General features: G+C 40.5%; 1 protein-coding gene across 5 annotated transcripts in view; it reads left to right on the top strand.

Annotated features, from left to right (window-relative positions):
- Positions 1-19,793, top strand: part of Ndst3 (N-deacetylase and N-sulfotransferase 3) — a 181,956-nt gene that overhangs the window by 45,862 nt on the left and 116,301 nt on the right. For all 5 annotated transcript variants that reach the window (XR_015661593.1, XM_087620543.1, XM_087620552.1 and 2 more), the window contains 1 exon segment: positions 14,249-14,336. Coding sequence is in view for 4 of the 5 variants with exons in the window: in XM_087620543.1 (XP_087476669.1) it covers positions 14,249-14,336 (88 nt within the window). In the remaining variant the exon portion in view is untranslated.

Below are 19,793 nucleotides of genomic sequence, written 5' to 3'. Positions count from 1 at the left end.
AGAGAAAAGTTTTAGAGGGAGAAAAACTGAGCTTTCACCTCACATTTTGAGTCTCAGCTGGGGTGGGGGCTGTGGAGACCAATGTCTTAGTTTGAGACCGGCAGGAAGACTCCCCCACTTGCCTCTTCTTTCTGTTCAAATCTTCAATTGCTCTGACAAAGCTCCCTAAAAATAAAGAAGCCAATCAGCGTGACTACACCAATCCTAATGTTGATCTCCTCCAGAAGCAGCCTCTCAGACCCCAACTACCTAAGGAACTCATATCCCATTCAAACTGAAGCAAAAAAATTAACAAACACCGGGTACGTGGTACGTGGTACCAGGTACAGCACAGTTTCTAGAATGGCTACTGAATTGTCCTAATCCTCATAAATTGTTTTTTTAGAAAACTTCTAATTTGAAAATTCACAATGTCTTTTATTTAAGTTGTTCATGGAGCTATTGACTGCCTTCTGCCTTCCTTACACCAGGAACCACTAAGTCACTAGTTGTCAGCACCTCTTCAGATGCTAAGGACAAGAGCAGGTCCTTCAATGAATTAGGGCTACCTTGATCTATGAACATTCCAAATCAGGAAACACACAGGAGGTCCTTAGAGTGTGGTGCGATTTCCCCACACACCCACATCGCCCTTGTGTCTTGCCCTGCTCAGGATCTCTGCATTAGAACCCAAGGGTCTATATTCTGGTGAGTTTTTTAATGTGATCTTCTGCAACTTTTAAAAGCAAATGTTGTAAGTTTTTTAAATCACCGTGATAGTGCGTAAACTCTTTTTTATGTAGTTGATTTGTGAGATGCAGTTGACAGGTTCCTAAGGGTGTCCTACTGTGTGGAGCATTATCGCCTTTATTTCTTTACATAAATGCTGGAAGTACGGACATAAGACACACTTTCTCAAATTAGATGGATGGATGGAAGGATGGATGGAAGGATGGATGGATGGATGGATGGAGAGATAGATGATAGATAGGTAGAAAAATATTTCTAATTATATTTTCACCTTGAGTTATATTGACACTTTCATCAAGAGTCAATGAAAATTTCACTCCTGATCCACTGCACAAACACACTTGCACACCAGGCTCCTAACATCACACGGAGATGGAGCAAATATGGCTGCTGCCTCATGGAGTGGTTAATCAAACCTCAGCCCCACTTTGCTGCTAAAGTGGAAGCAGACAGGTACTGAGGACCTTGGCCATGTGTGTTTGTTAGTACTTAGTATTTTTATTTCTTGGGAAGAGCAGGTAACATTATTTACATGTATTAACATGTCTTATGGCATGCAAATACTTTTTTTTATAAGAGGTTAACTGAATAGGACTAGCTAGTCGTTCCCTAAAGTTACTGCACTGTGAGAATTTGTGAACTGCTTTGTACATTTGTTTTTTTCTTTTAAAAGTACATCCGAATTTTGCCTATTGATGTATATCAGCCAAACACTAAATAAAACATGCATAAAATTTTCAAGCATTCAATAAAGAATAGCACTTAATAATTTTCCATTTCCTAGTTACAAATCTTTTCTGCCGATTTCAGTCCAACAACTGTTTTAAGAAAAATATCCCTCAGTATATATAGAATTTGAACTTTATGCGTCATGTGTGTTCTAGATGAGTTAAAAGATGTAGCAAACACCTTAATATTACTGTGTAATTCTGTCCCCTTCCCTTCCACACAAACATATATGTCCTTACTCTGCTCATACAGAGCAAACATATTCTGAATATTCTGGTGAGGAATGGAGGATTCAGTAACTTCCTTTAGAAAAAGGCTCGGAACCCTGTGATGGTTACTACCATGCAGCTGCTTGAGCCTCCAGTTTAGTGCGAATAGGCACCCACGTTATTAAAGAGACATTTGGGATATAGCTGGGAACTGTGGGCATATGTTTTTGTTGTCCACATGGCTAGCAAGAGGAAACAGAGAAGGAATTTTATGGCAAAGCATTAAGTTTTCAAGCTTGGCAAAAAGAAGGGCCAGCGGCCCTCTGAGAGCCAAAGCTCTATTGCTCCACATTAGCGTTTTAGAGACTTGCAGCCATTTCTGCATGTCACCTGAAACGGGTTCAACTATATTCCCCTGAGTAGCTTTGATGCTTGGAGTCAAATGTGTGACATAGAGACACAAATACAGGCCTTTGCAATCAACTACCCTATTGCTTTTATTTAATTTAACAAATATAGATTCTAATGGTTTGAGAATATATTTTTTTTTCTCCTGCTGACAAAACATACTTGCCCTAGTTTGTTTTCTGGCTGTGATAAAACACTGATGACACAAACTCGAGAGGAAAGGATTTATTTGGCTTATGTTTCTGGGTCATAGTCCAGTGTCAAAGGAACTCAAGAAAGAAACCTGGAGGCAGAAACCAAAGCAAAGACCATGGAGTGATGCTTTCTCCCATGCTGAGTCTGCTTTCTTCAACAGCATAGGACCACCAGCCTAGGTTGGTCCCATCCTCGTCACTCAGTAACCATGGAAATCCCCCCAGATATGCCCATGGGCCACTCTGATGATGCCAGTTTCTCAGTTGAGGTACTCTCTCTTCCCAGCTGTCTCCAGCTAAGTCAAACTAATAGTGCAATCAATGCTGAACATTAAAATATCCTCCTCATCTCCTATTTCCTTACCAACTTAGTCTATTCCCTTGCAAATAATAAGAGTTCAAAATATAATCTAGGTAGTATAAATAAGAAATAAAAAATTAGCAGCTGTTCTTCTGAAGAAGGCCACACATTTGCCTGATGCTAAAATGACTCTCACACAAAAATGTTTTGCAATTATGTTTAATTTTAATTTTTGCCTCTCATTTTCTCTCTTTGATATATTCATTCTGTTAAGGAAAATTGAGTGAAATCCAAAAACACATAAAAGCTTCCATTTTACTCAATCCTCAGAGCTCAATCTCTTTAAATTGGATCTTTTTTTGCCTTTAACCAGATCTTGCAAATGTTCTTGACTTTGCATAATGAGGACTTGGAAAACTAAGAAGGAACGACATACACATTCGACTTTGAAAAAATGATTTTTAAGTTTTTGTGAATTACGTTTGAATGCAAATGTCGTATAATTTTATTGGACCTTATGTTCCTTTTTAGTACTCTACTATGTATTTTCAGATTTCCTGCCACGTTTGTTTGCATGTTTGTTTGTTGAAAGTGGATAGAATTACTTGGGTCTCGGGATGGTTTCTGACCATGTAAATACAGACTTATACAGAGAACAGGATTTATGTTTGCCACAGGGAAAGGAACTCAAATGTACAATAAGCAGAAATGCTCAAATCAATTCTAGCACAGCCGTTTGATGTGATCAGTACTCTGCTTTGATTAGAAGTCTTGATTTGGGGTGAAAGGACAAAGCCCTCCATAGTACACCGTTGAATAAAAATGCAAACATGTTCTTTTAATTCTAGTGATGGCATACTCTAATTCCTCTTTCATTGGATGATGGTATCTTCACGATCCTGATTTCCCTACATCTCCCTCTGTTCCTGTCTAGATGTTGACTTAGTTATTGAGAAAACAGGAGAGGGGTAATAATACTATCTCTATAAGCGACTGCAAAATGTCTTGTTTTAAAAGTAACCAATGGTTTGTGGAACTGTAAAAATATACCATACTGTTAAATACACGCTATATTCTGGAATTCCTAAAAATAAAAGTACCACTTTTCAATAATGAACACACTTGAAACTAATCCCTCTGCTTCCGAGGCTCCTGAACTAGCCATTCAAGAGTTATAGTCATTTGCCCTGCCGAGAATCTACTCCCTGGAAAGGGTCTGTTTTCAAGATTTCTTTATCATTTTGGTGCTGTAGCAATGATTTTATATATTCTTAGTTTTTGATACTGTCACGCCATGTTAGACACACATCACAAATAGAGAATCAAAACAAGGAATCATTTTCTAATATTCGTTCATAGCAATGAGCCCACTGCCTCGGGTAACTATTTCATTACAGTAAAAACACGTTTAATGAAAAGAATGCTGTCTGAAAACATTCCCAGGTACTTAAACTTCTTGCCCAAAACATCCCCATGTATTTTGTAACAATGGAAATAACGCATAAATATGAGACATTTTTCTCGTGCACATTTCCCAAAATCTGGGTTTGTAAGATCAATTAAAGTATGAGACATATTGCTGTTTATTCTGAGTGTATAAATACCATCTGGACACAAATCGTCTCTTTACCACGTGTTGACTACTCAGTTTTTATCCCTGTGACCACATACCTGGGAGAACTTCAGAGAGGAAAGATTGGCTTTGGCTTCCGGTATCAGAAGCCTCTTCATAGCTTGGAGGGTGTGGGGGAACAGAGTGCTGCTCTGTGGCTTCCTGGACATAGAGAAAGAAAAGACAGAGAAGGACCAAGGCAACATACGGTGCTCGGGGGTAAAGTCTAATATTCCAATCCCCCTTCCTTTGTAGAGTTGGTCCAGTCAGTGAGTCAGAGCCCTCGGGATCTAACCGTCTCCAGGATACCCTCACGGGCACCCCAGGTGTGCCTCACTAACCTTTTTAACACTTCTCAACCCAATCAGCTTGACAATTAGGAAGTACCATCTTACCATACATAGCATAATTCATATCTCCATATGTTTCGGTATATCTTTTAAGTTCTTGGATGTTTGTTTTTTTTTAATATTTTTTTTATTAACTTGAGTATTTCTTATATACATTTCGAGTGTTATTCCCTTTCCCGGTATCCGGGCAAACATCCCCCTCCCCCCTCCCCTTCCTTATGGGTGTTCCCCTCCCAACCCTCCCCCCATTGCCGCCCTCCCCCCACCAGTCTAGTTCACTGGGGGTTCAGTCTTAGCAGGACCCAGGGCTTCCCCTTCCACTGGTGCTCTTACTAGGATATTCATTGCTACCTATGAGGTCAGAGTCCAGGGTCAGTCCATGTATAGTCTTTAATTAGTGGCTTAGTCCCTGGAAGCTCTGGTTGCTTGGCATTGTTGTACATATGGGGTCTCGAGCCCCTTCAAGCTCTTCCAGTTCTTTCTCTGATTCCTTCAAAGGGGGTTCTATTCTCAGTTCAGTGGTATGCTGCTGGTATTCGCCTCTGTATTTGCTGTATTCTGGCTGTGTCTCTCAGGAGCGATCTACATCCGGCTCCTGTTGGTCTGCACTTCTTTGCTTCATCCATCTTGTCTAATTGGGTGGCTGTATATGTATGGGCCACATGTGGGGCAGGCTCTGAATGGGTGTTCCTTCAGACTCTGTTTTAATCTTTGCCTCTCTCTTCCCTGCCGAGGGTATTCTTGTTCCCCTTTTAAAGAAGGAGTGAAGCATTCACGTTTTGATCATCCGTCTTGAATTTCATTTGTTCTAGGCATCTAGGGTAATTCAAGCATTTGGGCTAATAGCCACTTATCAATGAGTACATACCATGTATGTCTTTCTGTGATTGGGTTACCTCACTCAGGATGATGTTTTCCAGTTCCAACCATTTGCCTAAGAATTTCATAAAGTCGTTGTTTTTGATAGCTGAGTAATATTCCATTGTGTAGATGTACCACATTTTCTGTATCCATTCCTCTGTTGAATGCCATCTGGGTTCTTTCCAGCTTCTGGCTATTATAAATAAGGCTGCAATGAACATAGTGGAGCACGTGTCTTTTTTATATGTTGGGGCATCTTTTGGGTATATGCCCAAGAGAGGTATAGCTGGATCCTCAGGCAGTTCAATGTCCAATTTTCTGAGGATCCTCCAGACTGATTTCCAGAATGGTTGTACCAGTTTGCAATCCCACCAACAATGGAGGAGTGTTCCTCTTTCTCCACATCCTCGCCAGCATCTGCTGTCCCCTGAGTTTTTGATCTTAGCCATTCTCACTGGTGTGAGGTGAAATCTCAGGGTTGTTTTGATTTGCATTTCCCTTATGACTAAACATGTTGAACATTTCTTTAGGTGTTTCTCAGCCATTCGGCATTCCTCAGTTGTGAATTCTTTGTTTAGCTCTGAGCCCCATTTTTTAATAGGGTTATTTGTTTCCCTGCGGTCTAACTTCTTGAGTTCTTTGTATATTTTGGATATAAGGCCTCTATCTGTTGTAGGATTGGTAAAGATCTTTTCCCAATCTGTTGGTTGCCGTTTTGTCCTAACTACAGTGCCCTTTGCCTTACAGAAGCTTTGCAGTTTTATGAGATCCCATTTGTCGATTCTTGATCTTAGAGCATAAGCCATTGGTGTTTTGTTCAGGAAATTTTTTCCAGTGCCCATGTGTTCCAGATGCTTCCCTAGTTTTTCTTCTATTAGTTTGAGTGTGTCTGGTTTGATGTGGAGGTCCTTGATCCACTTGGACTTAAGCTTTGTACAGGGTGATAAGCATGGATCGATCTGCATTCTTCTACATGTTGACCTCCAGTTGAACCAGCACCATTTGCTGAAAATGCTATCTTTTTTCCATTGGATGGTTTTGGCTCCATTGTCAAAAATCAAGTGACCATAGGTGTGTGGGTTCATTTCTGGGTCTTCAATTCTATTCCATTGGTCTATCTGTCTGTCTCTGTACCAATACCATGCAGTTTTTATCACTATTGCTCTGTAATACTGCTTGAGTTCAGGGATAGTGATTCCCCCTGAAGTCCTTTTATTGTTGAGGATAGCTTTAGCTATCCTGGGTTTTTTGTTATTCCAGATGAATTTGCAAATTGTTCTGTCTAACTCTTTAAAGAATTGGATTGGTATTTTTATGGGGATTGCATTGAATCTGTAGATCGCTTTTGGTAAAATGGCCATTTTTACTATATTAATCCTGCCAATCCATGAGCATGGGAGATCTTTCCATCTTCTGAGGTCTTCTTCAATTTCCTTCTTCAGTGTCTTGAAGTTCTTATTGTACAGATCTTTTACTTGCTTGGTTAAAGTCACACCGAGGTACTTTATATTATTTGGGTCTATTATGAAGGGTGTCGTTTCCCTAAATTCTTTCTCGGCTTGTTTCTCTTTTGTATAGAGGAAGGCAACTGATTTATTTGAGTTAATTTTATACCCAGCAACTTTGCTGAAGTTGTTTATCAGCTTTAGTAGTTCTCTGGTGGAACTTTTGGGATCACTTAAGTATACTATCATGTCATCTGTAAATAGTGATATTTTGACTTCTTCTTTTCTGATCTGTATCCCCTTGATCTCCTTTTGTTGTCTGATTGCTCTGGCTAGAACTTCAAGAACTATATTGAATAAGTAGGGAGAGAGTGGGCAGCCTTGTCTAGTCCCTGATTTTAGTGGGATTGCTTCAAGTTTCTCTCCATTTAGTTTAATGTTAGCAACTGGTTTGCTGTATATGGCTTTTACTATGTTTAGGTATGGGCCTTGAATTCCTATTCTTTCCAGGACTTTTATCATGAAGGGGTGTTGAATTTTGTCAAATGCTTTCTCAGCGTCTAATGAAATGATCATGTGGTTTTGTTCTTTCAGTTTGTTTATATAATGGATCACGTTGATGGTTTTCCGTATATTAAACCACCCCTGCATGCCTGGGATGAAGCCTACCTGGTCATGGTGGATGATTGTTTTGATGTGCTCTTGGATTCGGTTTGCCAGAATTTTGTTGAGTATTTTTGCGTCGATATTCATAAGGGAAATTGGTCTGAAGATCTCTTTCTTTGTTGTGTCTTTGTGTGGTTTAGGTATAAGAGTAATTGTGGCTTTGTAGAAGGTATTCGGTAGTGCTCCATCTGTTTCAATTTTGTGGAATAGTTTGGATAATATTGGTATGAGGTCTTCTATGAAGGTTTGATAGAATTCTGCACTAAACCCGTCTGGACCTGGGCTCTTTTTGGTTGGGAGACCTTTAATGACTGCTTCTATTTCCTTAGGAGTTATGGGGTTGTTTAACTGGTTTATCTGTTCCTGATTTAACTTCGGTACCTGGTATCTGTCTAGGAAATTGTCCATTTCCTGAAGATTTTCAAGTTTTGTTGAATATAGGTTTTTATAGTAAGATCTGATGATTTTTTGAATTTCCTCTGAATCTGTTGTTATGTCTCCCTTTTCATTTCTGATTTTGTTAATTTGGACGCACTCTCTGTGTCCTCTCGTTAGTCTGGCTAAGGGTTTATCTATCTTGTTGATTTTCTCAAAGAACCAACTTTTGGTTCTGTTGATTCTTTCTATGGTCCTTTTTGTTTCTACTTGGTTGATTTCAGCTCTGAGTTTGATTATTTCCTGCCTTCTACTCCTCCTGGGTGTATTTGCTTCTTTTTGTTCTAGAGCTTTTAGGTGTGCTGTCAAGCTGCTGACATATGCTCTTTCCTGTTTCTTTCTGCAGGCACTCAGCGCTATGAGTTTTCCTCTTAGCACAGCTTTCATTGTGTCCCATAAGTTTGGGTATGTTGTACCTTCATTTTCATTAAATTCTAAAAAGTTTTTAATTTCTTTCTTTATTTCTTCCTTGACCAGGTTATCATTGAGTAGAGCATTGTTCAATTTCCAAGTATATGTGGGCATTCTTCCTTGATTGTTATTGAAGACCAGTTTTAGGCCGTGGTGGTCCGATAGCACGCATGGGATTATTTCTATCTTTCTGTACCTGTTGAGGCCCGTTTTTTGACCAATTATATGGTCAATTTTGGAGAAAGTACCATGAGGAGCTGAGAAGAAGGTATATCCTTTTGCTTTAGGATAGAATGTTCTATAAATATCCGTTAAGTCCATTTGGCTCATGACTTCTCTTAGTCTGTCTACATCTCTGTTTAATTTCTGTTTCCATGATCTGTCCATTGATGAGAGTGGGGTGTTGAAATCTCCCACTATTATTGTGTGAGGTGCAATGTGTGTTTTGAGCTTTAGTAAGGTTTCTTTTACATATGTAGGTGCCCTTGTATTTGGGGCATAGATATTTAGGATTGAGAGTTCATCTTGGTGGATTTTTCCTTTGATGAATATGAAGTGTCCTTCCTTATCTTTTTTGATGACTTTATTTGGAAATTGATTTTATTTGATATTAGAATGGCTACTCCAGCTTGCTTCTTCTGACCATTTGCTTGGAAAATTGTTTTCCAGCCTTTCACTCTGAGGTAATGTCTGTCTTTGTCTCTGAGGTGTGTTTCCTGTAGGCAGCAGAATGCAGGGTCCTCATTGCGTATCCAGTTTGTTAATCTATGTCTTTTTATTGGGGAGTTGAGGCCATTGATGTTGAGAGATATTAAGGAATAGTGATTATTCCTTCCCGTTATATTCATATTTGGATGTGAGGTTATGTTTGTGTGCTTTCATTCTCTTTGTTTTGTTGCCAAGACGATTAGTTTCTTGCTTCTTCTAGGGTATAGCTTGCCTCCTTATGTTGGGCTTTACCCTTTATTATCCTTTGTAGTGCTGGATTTGTAGAAAGATATTGTGTAAATTTGGTTTTGTCATGGAATATCTTGGTTTCTCCATCTATGTTCATTGAGAGTTTTGCAGGATACAGTAACCTGGGCTGGCATTTGTGTTCTCTTACGGTCTGTATGACATCAGTCCAGGATCTTCTGGCCTTCATAGTTTCTGGCGAGAAGTCTGGTGTGATTCTGATAGGTCTGCCTTTATATGTTACTTGACCTTTTTCCCTTACTGCTTTTAATATTCTTTCTTTATTTTGTGCGTTTGGTGTTTTGACTATTATGTGATGGGAGGTGTTTCTTTTCTGGTCCAATCTATTTGGAGTTCTGTAGGCTTCTTGTATGCCTATGGGTATCTCTTTTTTTAGGTTAGGGAAGTTTTCTTCTATGATTTTTTTGAAGATATTTACTGGTCCTTTGAGCTGGGAGTCTTCACTCTCTTCTATACCTATGATCCTTAGGTTTGATCTTCTCATTGAGTCCTGGATTTCCTGTATGATTTGGACCAGTAGCTTTTTCCGCTTTACATTATCTTTGACAGTTGAGTCAATGATTTCTATGGAATCTTCTGCTCCTGAGATTCTCTCTTCCATCTCTTGTATTCTGTTGGTGAGGCTTGTATCTACAGCTCCTTGTCTCTTCTTTTGGTTTTCTATATCCAGGGTTGTTTCCATGTGTTCTTTCTTGATTGCTTCTATTTCCATTTTTAGTTCCTTCAGCTGTTTGATTGTGTTTTCCTGGAATTCTTTCAGGGATTTTTGCGATTCTTTCAGAGATTTTTGCGATTCCTCTCTGTAGGCTTCTACTTGTTTATTAATGTTTTCCTGTGTTTCCCTAAGGGAGTTCTTCATGTCTTTCTTGAAGTCCTCCAGCATCATGATCAAATATGATTTTGAAACTAGATCTTGCTTTTCTGGTGTGTTTGGATATTCCGTGTTTGTTTTGGTGGGAGAATTGGGCTCCGATGATGCCATGTAGTCTTGGTTTCTGTTGCTTGGGTTCCTGTGCTTGCCTCTCGCCATCAGATTATCTCTAGTGTTACTTTGTTCTGCTATTTCTGACAGTGGCTAGACTGTCCTATAAGCCTGTGTGTCAGGAGTGCTGTAGACCTGTTTTCCTCTCTTTCAGTCAGTTATGGGGACAGAGTGTTCTGCTTTCGGGCGTGTAGTTTTTCCTCTCTACAGGTCTTCAGCCGTTCCTGTGGGCCTGTGTCTTGAGTTCACCAGGCAGCTTTCTTGCAGCAGAAAGGTTGGTCTTACCTGTGGTCCCGAGGCTCAAGTTCGCTCGTGAGGTGCTGCCCACGGGCTCTCTGCGGCGGCAGCAACCAGGAAGACCTGTGCCGCCCCTTCCGGGAGCTTCAGTGCACCAGGGTTCCAGATGGCCTTTGGTGTTTTCCTCTGGCGTCCGAGATGTGTATGCAGAGTGCAGTCTCTTCTGGTTTCCCAGGCGTGTCTGCCTCTCTGAGGGTTTAGCTCTCCCTCCCAAGGGATTTGGGTGCAGAGAACTGTTTATCCGGTCTGTTTCCTTCAGGTTCCGGCGGTGTCTCAGGCAGGTGTCCTGGCGCTCCTGTGCCCTCCCCCACGGGAGCCCAGAGGCCTTATACAGTTTCCTCTTGGGCCAGGGATGTGGGCAGGGGTGGGCAGTGTTGGTGGTCTCTTCCACTCTGCAGCCTTAGGAGTGCCCACCTGACCAGGCGGTGAGATCTCTTTCCCACAGGGTCTGGGAGCAGAGAGCTGCTGCGGGCCGGGATCCACGGGTGTGGGACTTCCAGTAAACACTGGACGTGCCCGGTCCTAGAGGAATTCTGCCTCTGTGTCCCGATTTCACCAGGCGGATGTTTGTTTTTTTAAATGTGTTCTCAATGTGCAAAATATTCAAACTGGCAAAATCAGAGGTAGTTGACATCAGAATTCATTTATTCTAGTTGTCAAAAATATTATTTTGCAAGACTTTAATTTAGTTTCTAAAGCTCAGGAATAAGAGGTTTGCCTGTTTTCTCTCAATAGCAATAGCAATCACAACTATACAGTAAGCAGTCACTGTATGGTCAGAAAACAAAGTTCACTGAAGGATAGTTCCAGCAAAAAGGGCAGACAGCAAAAGGAAAGGACAACGGCATCCCAGGTATAAGGAGAAGTCATTAAATATTCAAGAAATAATTTAAAAATAGATTTTGAATGTTTATTCACTGAATGAATAATTAAGGGGTGAATTGAAGTAAAATAGAAAAAAGGGAGTGATGAGACTTAAGAAGGGAAGTTACACAGGAAAAGTTACCTTGGATGTTCAGCTGGGAGAAACAATGACCAACTGGAAGAATGGGACGCATTGGGGAGGGGCAGAGAAATCATGTGACTCACATACAGACAGCAAACCAAGCAGTGAATGAGTGGGTGTATGGATGGAGAGAGATGATAGGTAGATAGGTGACTAATAGGTAATAGATGACCGATAGGTAGATAGATGACAGATGTGTAGACAGGTGATAGATAAATGATATATAGAGAATAGATAGATAATAGGTAGATAGACAATAGATAGATAGGTAACTGATAGGTGACATAAAGAGAAGATAGAAAATGGATAATAGAATGTAGGTAGATAGGTAGATAGGATGCATGATGGATGGATGGATGATGGATGGATGGATGATGCATAGATGGATGGATGGATAGATAGATAATATAGATACTTCAATTTTTTTTTAGCAAACAACTAATCACTCCTGCATGTATGGTTTACTTTCATTTTACTCTGACGTAGAAGACCGTTTTAACTTTGCAAATGAAGGATTAAGCTCAGGCAAGTGCCACAGACGTCCGTCTAGCATTCAGCGGTAGCCACCATGTTGGCTGTAGTGATGACTTCAGCTGCAGACAGCAGAGCAGCAATGTTCAGTGCTACACGTAGGTCATGTTCCAGACACTGCAGCAACACCATACACCAACTGTCGCATTTCACCTCCAGACAGAGCTCTCTGAAGTGAGGATTATTACCTTGACTTCAACAATGATGAAACTCATGTTTGAAATAGCATAATCAAAAGTGGAAACATGGGTGGGAGAATCAGAATTTCAGTTAAGACGGCTGACTTCCGGGTCTGTCCTCTTAAAGACCGAGTTGTAAGTTCCACAGTCCTCACCACAGGAGCCAAAAGAAAAAAGGCTCAGACCTTCTACCTGCACAGCGCCCTCCCTGCAGATTATCAGCAACTTGGAGAAGTAAGAAGTCTCTTTCTTCACAATGGCATATTTGCTTGTCCAGTTTATCTTCCCGTGCTCTTCCTATGCCCCGCCCTTTCCTTACCTGTCTCCAGCAACGCTGACTTTTCAATTAGACTTTACACTCTCGTAGCACTGTGTGGATCCTGCAGCAGGCTGATTTCCATCGTCAGTGTCATATACACCCACACAGGATAGTATTCAGTCCTGCACATGAAGGAGTTGGTTCTTGCAAACAAAGAAATGTTAGGAAACAATTGCATGCTTACACTTCAATAACCAATGATTAGTTGCATGAGTTTAAGTTGGGGAAGCAAGGATTTTGTCCTCTGCATCTGCACAGACTCAGTTGCATTTCGATAAGGTGGGCAATCTCCCAGCGGTCACTGAATAGTAAGAAGGTGGAATATGGCAGTTCAGGCACTACTGATCATTGATTCTGCTATTAAAGAACACAAGGTTAGTTGGGGGCCTGGATGTACCAAAGGTAAGGAATCCATGGAAGGCTAGTGTAAGAGCCCAAGTTATGTTTGTGCTTTTCATTTGGGATCCTTTTGTCTGTGAAAATAAGCAAGCCGTTTGCCTCAGTTCCCTTCTGTATAAAATGAAGTGTCAACCAAGATCCTTTTGAAAACAAAACAGTGCTATTTATATTAAGTTATAATCACACACACACACACACACACACACACACACACACACACACACACACGTGCGCGCATGCGCACAATCGGGGAGAGGCAGAGTAATTGGAGTCATTAGTCATTGGAATGAAGAATCGGGAAGTAAAGGAGAAAAAACAATGAACGTGCAGTATATTCTTAGACAGACAGCAGCATTAACACAGAAAACCATCCTTCAGAAGTGCCCCTTATGAGAAGTACAATATGTGTGCCATCTCCACTGACAAAAACTTGACATAACTTAGACAAGCGCAGAGGATTATTGATTTTGGCTCACAGTTTCAGTGGATCAGAGCAGAGAGTTGACATCATGATGTCCAGGTAGCACAAAAGAGCACAGCTGAGAGACTGCCTGCACTAGCTGCCTTTCTCCTTTTTCCTTCTTCTTTTCCAACTTGGTCCCAATCTAGAGGGTGATGCTTTTCATATTCAAGAGATCGTTCCCCTGAGCCAATCCCACTTCCAGATTCTCTCATGGACACACCCATAAGTGTACTTCACCATTCCAAACCAGCTGCCAGTCAAGATGAACCATCCGGAATGTTTGCTTGTTTTAATGGACAAGTTATAGATTCGCTTTACCTTCTTATTTTCTTGAATAACCATCATTATCTTTTGGGAATCTCAGATTTAAAAGTTAAAATGTGTTTTGAAGAACAAAGATATATCTGAGAAATGCCAGTATGTTTTTTTTCCTATGTATGTTCTTGCCAAGCTTAATTTAAAAGGAGTGTCCTTTTAGAACTGGTTATCTATGTCCCTGAGAGGTAAAACGAGATATAATACACCACTTCCTTTATACATATGGATTAAACTTTTCCTTTCACTTTGCTTTCTCCAGCCAACAATTTTTTTTCAGATCTCTCGTGGGCTGAAACGTGAGTACGTACGTGCATGTGCTGTGTAATCCTAACATCACCCACGATCCGCCATTTGGTTTGAATAGTGTGGTCTTAATGTCTTTTAGTTCCTTGCCACCCTGAAACGCCTTTTGTTCGTCCTGTATTTCAGGCCCTGCTCGACACTCAGAATCTTTTGCGCTCACAAATCACCAACTTTACTTTCAACCTTGGATTTTCAGGGAAATTTTATCACACGGGTAAGACCTCTCTGACTACTCTGAAATCGCACTTCCTTCCAGGTCCCTCGCTCCCTGAGTCCTTCATGTCCTCCCTGTTTTCATTTAACTCCATTTCATTTAACTCCATTTAGCTACTTTTAACCTTTAGAAAATGTTAATGATTCTAAAGCTCGTGGTATTTTCAAATGCCCTTTCTTTTGTGCTGACCTGTAATTTACATATAGAAAAGTCTATAGTAACCAACTATCTTTAGCGAATTTTCACAAACTATATAAAATGTAACTCTCGAGTAGAGCAAGAAACCACTATCACCCCCGCCTCATTCCCCTGGGTAGTCGCTACCCTTCTGATGCTAACACTTCTATGCCGCTTCCTTAGTGTCCAGTACCCTGTTAGCTACACCTGGCTTCAACATACAAAATTCCCTTCTGCTGCTGTTGTTCAACCTTCTGTTAGTCACATGGATGCGGGACTTAGATTATTGTTCTCCCGTTTATTTCCTAGTAGCATCTCCTGTTTGAGCGTACCAACACTTTCTCCATCCTACTGCAGTGTAGATGGTTCTCTCTGGCCTTTGGCATTTCTGAGGCCATCCTGTTAGACGTCCACCTGTGTGCCTTAGAGGACTCACGTTCTTTTCTGTTGGCTCTCAGCCCAGAGTGAAGTTGTTCACAAGACACATGTATGAAAAAAAAACTTGAAGAGGAAAGGCCAACCGATTTTACAAACTGATTTTTTCCAGTGTCTGTATTCCTAGTTGTCTGAGGACTGGGCTTCATATTTCATGCTGTTCCCATTTTAAATTTTACCTGTGCTGTGGGAGCACAGAAATTCATATGATGGATTTGAAATATATGTTTCTCCTATGAACAGGAAGGGAGCATGTGTACATGACTGCCCTCAATTTGAGATTCTCTTCTAGGGAGTTCCTGTATCCTTTTTGTTACTTATGGGTAGATTGTTGATCTATTCTGCCTGCTGATTTCTCAGTTAAATGAATTGCAAGTTCTTTTCTCTCAAAGTATTGGTTGTCTTTTCTCTCTCCGTGTTTTTAAATAATGAGTATACTCAATTTTAATGTCAACTTTATCTTTTCTAATACCTTTTTGAGTCTTGTACAATATACAAAATCAGATGTGTTTTTGCACCTCATCATTAAAGTCACAGATAAACAAAAAGAGCATAATTTACTATTCCATCAACAGAGTTGAAGGAGTAGATTTTAGAATTATACAGGTGTGCTGAGTGTAACTTTATAATGCTCACGCATGCTCAAGTATTGGAAGACTAGACATTTAACAAGTCAGTCCTCTCCAAATTAATCTATAATTAATAAAGTCTCAGACACAATTCTAACAAGTTTCTTGGTGGATATTGATAACATTCCTCTAAAGCATATATGAAAATTCAAATAGAGACAATAGTTGCACCAACAAATATTAGTATTTACAAAGTCACTGCCAGTAAGATATGTGGTGGCAGAAACTTAAAGAGAGAAAGAAACACAGTCCATGGAAACACACTAATCTCATTCCTGATGGAAACAGGTTTTCCAATAATCCACACTGATCGCAGAACTTTACCATGGAAAGAAGGTGGTTTGACCCAGAGCTGAGAAAAACACACACACACACACACACACACACACACACACACACACACACACACACACAAAGTAAGTTCCAGATGGATCACAGATAGACAGCTTTGTGATATCCAATGATTTCTTAAACCAGAAAAGATAAGGTGCTTCCTCTGAAAGGATCTCAGGGTACAGAAGCTCTGGTTCTGGTTGTAACAATGTTAGGCCCACCATGCTGCTACATTTCACAGCAGAGAGTACAAAACGCCTAAAGAAACAGAATCTCCATGGTCACCTCCTGAGCTGTTGCACACTTTGCCATCTGCAAAGAAAGGAAAACTAAGACACAAGGAAGGAATCAGAAAAATACCCTGAATTCGCAATACTAGAAAAAGTTGTATGGCTAACACTGTCACTGCAGTAAATGCCTGTGGGAAAGCTTAATGAAAAAAGGATTTGATTTTTGTTTCCAAAAAGTTTCACCCATAGTCTGCTTTGCTCATCAGGTCTAGGCCTGTGGTGAGGCAGAACGTCATGGAGGCTGTGTGTGGTAGAGCAGCATTGACCTCATGGCAACAGAGAGACAGAGAGAGGGGCTGGGAGAAAGCGTGTTCAAAGACGCTCATCTCCAGTGACCTACTTTCTTAACCATGCCCTTCAGACTTCTACCACCTCCCAAATGGCGCCACCAACTGAGAACCCTTTAATACATAAGCTGCTGGGGACATTCCATATTCAAATCAAACAGAGGGTGATGGGAGAAAGTGCCATAGAATTAAAGTCAGGACAGTCCAAACTCAGGAAATACACAAGCCAAATGTCTTCTTCCTTCAACACTGAGATGCTAGAAACTATGTCATTTGTCCAACTCATTCCTTCTGAGCAATGAAAGGGGTGTGTGTGTGTGTGTGTGTGTGTGTGTGTGTGTGTGTGTGTGTGTTATTGTTTTTCTTTTTAAGGGAAGCATTCCTCATAACTCATGATGAATATGTTCTCTCTAGAACAAGGGAAGACCTATGTAGGTGAAAAGTAGAGCCAAGATTGGTGAGCTCTCATCATCTGTGTACAAGATGAAAGGTCCCACACGGTTATAACCAGCAGAGTCTAAGACCAGATGGATTATTTTTCATGAGAACAACTATAAAATTTAATCTTCAGCCTTTCGAATTAGATGTTATAGAACTTAAGTAAAAGGCAGTGTCTTCCTTTGTAAATAGTTGATTCCTTTCTCTGTTGAAAACTGTCCTTTGTGCTCAGTCTTGAAGAAAAAGAAAAAACTGGTGCTGCTGAAATAGAAAAAAGAAAAACGTTTCAGGAGAAAGATTCTTTCCTTTCATTTTTAAATCTTATTTTACATGGTAAGGTATTCTGCCTGTGTATATGTCTGTGTGTTACATATATGTCTGACCCTTTGTGGAGGCCATAAGAGAATGTCAGATCTCCTGGAACTGGAGCTACAAATGGTTGTAACATGGTGTGGGTGCTGGGGAAAGAACCTGAGTCCTCTGAAAGAACAGCCATTGCTCTTGACCACTGAGCCTTTTCTCCAGCCAAGGCTTCCCCTTTTTAAATTTAGTTTAATTTACACATTCTCTTGAATTTAAAGGGCCCAAAGTTAAGTAGCCAGTACAGTGTCCAGACTGTCTCCACCCTCACTTAACCACAGTGCAATTTTCTTACAGAGTTTTACAACTGACAGTCAGTCATTAGGGAGGTTATATGGCAAAAGAAAAGGTTCTGCTTCCATGGGTCAGTGACGCTACAACATATCAGGAAACACTGAAAAGTAAGACCACCTACCCAGTCAGATTGCACCCAGGGCCCCTCCTGACCTTCGCTTTAGTTCAGGGTATGCCTCTTGGACTCCATAAAGATCAGTCTCCTTATTTGAGAGAAGGGGATTTTCTGTGACCCTTACCTCACACGGGCGAACTGAGCAGCACAGTGTCATAAAGCTCTGAACAACCGCCTTCCCTTTGCAGGAGTCTCCGTTGCTGGGAGTTTACAATAGTAAGTGAAGAAGGATGTACTTTAGAGTGGGGTTTCTAAGTAGACATACAGTAAACTGAGCTTTGCTTGACAGTGGCATGACTGGGCACGAGCTTCATTTGTCATAAGGTAAGGGATTTGACTTCTCCTTCCTGTCCTCCTCTGATTTCTCCAAAGGAGGCTGGAGTAATCCAAACATAAGCAACCACATTCATTTCATTTATTTTATCATAACGTTGAAAGTAATAAATAGATACTTCTGACCAATATAATCCATTCTGATCGAAAATATACCCAAAGTGGGATTCAAGGAAGCCAGATAAATAGAGCTATTAAGAAAAAAAAGAAATAAAATTACGTTTCCTGTAAACTAAGATAAATCTCTCAGATGGCAGAAATCATTGCTCTAAATCCAGCAGGCTTGCGATGTGTAAAAGTTGCTATTGCAGTTCTACTACAATTTCAGGAAAAGATAGCTAACTTGCTTGAACCATCTCTCAAAAAACCTCCGAGATCTGACACTCTTTCCTCATTAAGTATACTCTGAGAAAAAAACAGCTCGAAAATGAAGGGATAGTGGCAGACACGTGCAGGGAAAGACAGAAATGTGTGTGGCGAGGAAAGGGGGCCAAAGAGGCAGCCTGGGAAAGAGCTCACACTCTAGGGAGCCTGTTACTTATCACAGTCCCTGGGGAGGTAGATCTCAGAATGAGAGGACCACTGTAAGGCCTGACGAACCTTCTTCCCTCCATGCCCACTGTGGTAAATGAGGTGAGGAACTTCTGTAGACACCACTGTGTGCAACACTATTAACAAACCAACAGCCGATTTCGCCCATCTGAATATCCAAGCCATGTCAAATAATTTACATGCTCTTCCCCTGTCCTACTCTTTGTAAAATACCTGTTATTCTGTTTCATTCATTCCCTCTACACTACAAGCTGTATGAAGTCCCTGTTAGTCTTCTAATTTTGAAGGTGACATTAAAATATTTTGATATTCATATCTCATGGTTAGTAATTTTTTTAAGTTTTGGAGCTAGAGAGAGAGAGAACTCAGTAGTTAAGAGTGTGTACTGCTCTTTCACAGAACCAGAGATCTGCTGCTGGGAACTATGTCAGGGGGATTACAACTAGCTCTAAGTGCAGCTCCAAGGGGATCTGACACTCTCTTCTGGCCTCTGCTGGCACTACAGCTATAAGCAGATATCCCCCCCACAAAAAAAAATCCAGTGTCTCCAAGGATTATACAAGATTGCTTGAAGGGCTGAGGTGTTTGCATCAGCATGGCACATAAGCACAGAACTTAAACTATAAATAAATCATTTTTAAAAGTTTTGTCATAGTTTCTTATTATTCCCCAACAGATTTTCCTTTGCTAATTTTTGGGTTCAATGACTTATATACATGTGAAATACTATAAACAGTGTCTTCTAAATAGAACAGAGAAAGATGATTGTTAAATAGATGATAATATAAATGATAGATGTGTAATAAGCACTACATATGTGATCGATGATACAGATTACAGAGAACTGATACAAAGATACATACATATAAATGATAGACAATAGATGATAGACTAAAAGGTAGATTGATTGATAGATGATAGATAGGTGATAGAGTAGATAGATAGATAGATAGATAGATAGATAGATAGATAGATAGATAGATAGATAGATGATAGATAGATGACACCTCAACTAGTTGGGGCTTGGGTTTTGTTTTTTTTAAAGCAGTTTTGCTCAGAGCTAGTTATGTGGCCCTGCCCATCGCCATGGAGGAGCCATCAGAGATAGTCCACCCAGTTATGGACCCAGAAACTCCTCAGAGGAGGATGAAGAGGATGATTCAGAAGTCCCACAACCAGAAATGCTAGTGAAGGTCATGAAAAGGCTAACCCTG

Source organism: Rattus norvegicus, chromosome 2, assembly GCF_021556685.1.
Source record: "Rattus norvegicus strain SHRSP/BbbUtx chromosome 2, alternate assembly SHRSP_T2T, whole genome shotgun sequence".
Taxonomy (NCBI): domain Eukaryota; kingdom Metazoa; phylum Chordata; class Mammalia; order Rodentia; family Muridae; genus Rattus; species Rattus norvegicus.
The sequence above is the reverse complement of the archived record's forward strand: the minus strand, read 5'-3'. Positions and strand labels throughout refer to the sequence as shown.